We start from the raw sequence: 3452 nt of genomic DNA on the forward strand, positions 1-3452 counted from the left end.
TGGAGATACGAATCCCGGGGGTGGGGCCGTTTGTCCGTATAATTACCGTACTGTACGTGGATTATAAGGTCACGGGCAGTATTGCACGATCTGGTCAGTAGGATTACAGGACAATATGAACAGCTATATAAAGGATCCTGTAACACTGAGTGGTCGGTCTTACTTTCAACCTCCGACCACACAGGTACTTGCCACTACTTAGCATGCAATCTTAACTCACTCTCAGTATGATAAATAATTTATGAGAACCTGAAGATCGAGCACTGTAATCGCAACGTAATATACTTGTACATAGATATGTAGACACTGGTAAACTATGGCACTGATGTTTGACATTTGTTTTATTTACAGAAACTGACAGAATGGATCTTTTGGAAAACAGTTTTTGGGTATGTAGATGTTTGGTCAAACTCTGATATTAGTTTTAAGAAGTTAAAGAAAATAAGCTATTCAGTATTGGTTAACATTTCTGGTTGTTGTAAAATAATTTACCCATATTTATACGTGTGGTGTGAAAAATACATCGTAAAAATACTTTAATTTTACTACAGTTCAGACCAATGACCGTTTTGAAATTCAGTGATGACGAAGAGCTGACGGACTTGTCTGAAATGCTCATCCCTCGGACTAAGGACGCTCCTCTACTCCGGGCAAAATCTGTACCTCCCCCAAACCTGGATGATGAAGATTCGGGACTTGGGATGGAATACGTAAGTACTTTGGTCGTCATTCTCAGATTGTATACAAAACCTTACCTTTGTTTTAGTTGTGAGTTATAAGACTGTTGGTACACTAAACCCTAATTGTCCTGTACCGCATGTGGCGGATCTTCCGTATGATGTTCAGTGAATAGTCATCTTCAACGGATTAACCCGGGAAAAATGTCTGGTTTGATATTATGTAGCTATTTAGTAACTATGATTAAAAAGAAGAATAAATAGATTAATAAATAACACATAAGTGGTGATCATGATATATTTTGTTTTCATTTTAGGATGAATTTTTGGCGAAAAAGGTGTTAACGGTACAGAACGAGACTCCGTGTCGATCACAGACTCCAAACACAAAACAGGTAAGATAATCTTATATCTAATACCGTGTCGGTGTTAACAAGTTCATATTTTTCAAAGTTGCCTTTACAAGATATAAGGTACCAAAATTTTCAAAGAGGTTTGGAATTACCAATGTCATATTTAATCATTTGTCATATGTTCGAGGATTTTTCACAAGTTTCCATTTCATATGACAAAGGAAACAAATCTGTTTTTCTTGTCAAGTACTTTTTCGAGGGAGCAGCTGCTAACAACCTCATTCAAGATATTCACATCTCGGACATGTTTTATTATGTTGCTCCGTAGAAATTAAAAATTTTGAATAAACATGAAAGGATTTATTTCTATTTTCCAGTCCTATAGTGTACGAAGGTCTCGGTTCGAGAAGTCTAAGCGTCTCCATCACTAAGAAACCAATACAATCACAGAGACAAACTACGTCATCGTCACGTGCTCTGACCAAATCATTGTCATTTGGGGTAAGCGGACTACAGGACTAAGTTACTTTTCATAAATTCGAATGAATTATGTAAGTGAAAATGTTTAAATAATATGATTTCACTTGAAATCTCACTTGCATGCATCGTAAAAAATAAAACAAATTACTACTTAGAAAAACTATTGATTACAACATCTAACACCGATTGTCCCTTCATTGAAGGATGAACCTTTCGAAAATTCATCTCGAGACGTCATTTCCGCTGTTGAGAGATTGGTCGAGGAAGAGAATCTGACAGGAAATGGGGAAACCACATACATTTTACCCACAATTCCTGGCAAACACTCTGACCTCAAAAGCATCACACCGAAGATTATGGGCCGACGTTTTGGAAGGGCGATATGATGACGTCATCAACAGCTATCGCATCATCGATTGTAGATACCCTTACGAGTATGAGGACGGTCACATCAAGGTATGTTAAGACATGCAAACAACTACATCTTAATAAAATCAATATCATATTCGTAAATTTGCAGACGTTTCATAAACAACTTTATACAATGAATTTATAAAATTCAAATTCGGATTAAAATTTAGGATTATCTTATCAATAGTAAGAAATGCAACGATCGAACTTTACCATCTGTCATGATGTGAAGTCATAAGTTATTTTGATATACTTGTTTTGAAATACATTTTAAAAAGTTTGAATAATCTTTGGCATTTGTAAGCAGTTTTAAGAACGGTATGCCTTATTCAACTTCCAGAATGCTGAAAACTTATTTACCCCTAACCACATTCTAGACATTTTGAGATCATGCACATACGAAGAAGGAGAAAGACATATCCTAATCTTTCACTGCGAATTTTCTTCAGAAAGGGGCCCGAGAATGTAAGTAAGCTCACGCTTTTAAACGTCAACTTACTGTTTTTCTTTTTTATTTATGTTTATTTTTCAAATAAAGTAGAAGTGCAAAGAATGGACGGAATTTTGTACCATATTGCTTCATACTTATAAACTGTCTGGGATCATCGTTCCATGAAGAACAGTCGAAACTGAAGATTTTTGTCACTAACAAATGTATTACAAAACTCGTGTTTATTTTGCTAAGGTCCCGATTCCTCCGAAGTCAAGACAGAGAAATGAACACCTGCCGATACCCTTTTTTGAATTTCCCGGAAGTGTATTTGTTGCATGATGGCTACAAACAATTCTATCAGTCACACAAAGTGAGTTGTTTTCATACAATTATTTACAGTCAGGTGCTTTTCTCTCCTCGGAATCGGTTTCGATTTTGCCACCAGAATAATGATCTTGTATCGCGACATCATTTGGGAAGAGAAAAGACTATGGCAAGGAACCGAAAGCGGTTGGCATCATGTTTTCTCTTCTTCGCTATTGCTTATATTTAGGTCGAATAAGAGAAACTATGGGCGGAAATTGAACTTTCGTCTTACACAACAGCGTAACCAAGAGATAGTTGATTCTCTGTATAACGTCACCATATGGCGCAATCTAAATCTCACGTGAAATTATCAGAATTTGTTTCCCCTCAACAGGAATTCTGTCAGCCAATTAGTTACAGACCTATGCTTCATGAAAACCATGCCGATGATTTACGTCACTTCCGGTCTAAGCCGAAGTCCTGGTGTGCAGATTCGAAAAAACGAAGATCACAGCTTTTAGCTTTTTAAGGACATCAAGGAACTGTATATAACATGTGTGGCGATGTTAAGGATGAGATACACGATTAAGAAAATAGTGCTATTTCATTAATAACCAAAGACTGATAAAGGAATGGAAGATATTACTTTAAAATGCTCATTAAATATCAATTTATTGATGCCTTGTTGAATTTCCGTTAAATTATAGCTATAAGATAAAGATCATTGTTGTGAATCAAATTTAGAAAATTATGAAAATAAACGTGCGCATTCTAAAAGTTTTGTTTTGTTTT

General features: G+C 35.9%; 1 protein-coding gene across 1 annotated transcript; it reads left to right on the forward strand.

Annotated features, from left to right (window-relative positions):
• The first annotated feature begins 362 nt into the window (after positions 1-362).
• Positions 363-3189, forward strand: LOC132548645 (M-phase inducer phosphatase-like). The gene is given in 10 exon segments (XM_060212524.1): positions 363-389; positions 552-710; positions 995-1072; positions 1408-1448; positions 1450-1531; positions 1714-1869; positions 1871-1966; positions 2262-2386; positions 2607-2724; positions 3055-3189. Coding segments are annotated over 10 exon segments (1017 nt in total).
• The last annotated feature ends 263 nt before the right edge of the window (positions 3190-3452 follow it).

Source organism: Ylistrum balloti, unplaced genomic scaffold (assembly GCF_031769215.1).
Source record: "Ylistrum balloti isolate Yb309-2 unplaced genomic scaffold, AGI_CSIRO_Ybal_v1 Utg369616, whole genome shotgun sequence".
NCBI lineage: Eukaryota > Metazoa > Mollusca > Bivalvia > Pectinida > Pectinidae > Ylistrum > Ylistrum balloti.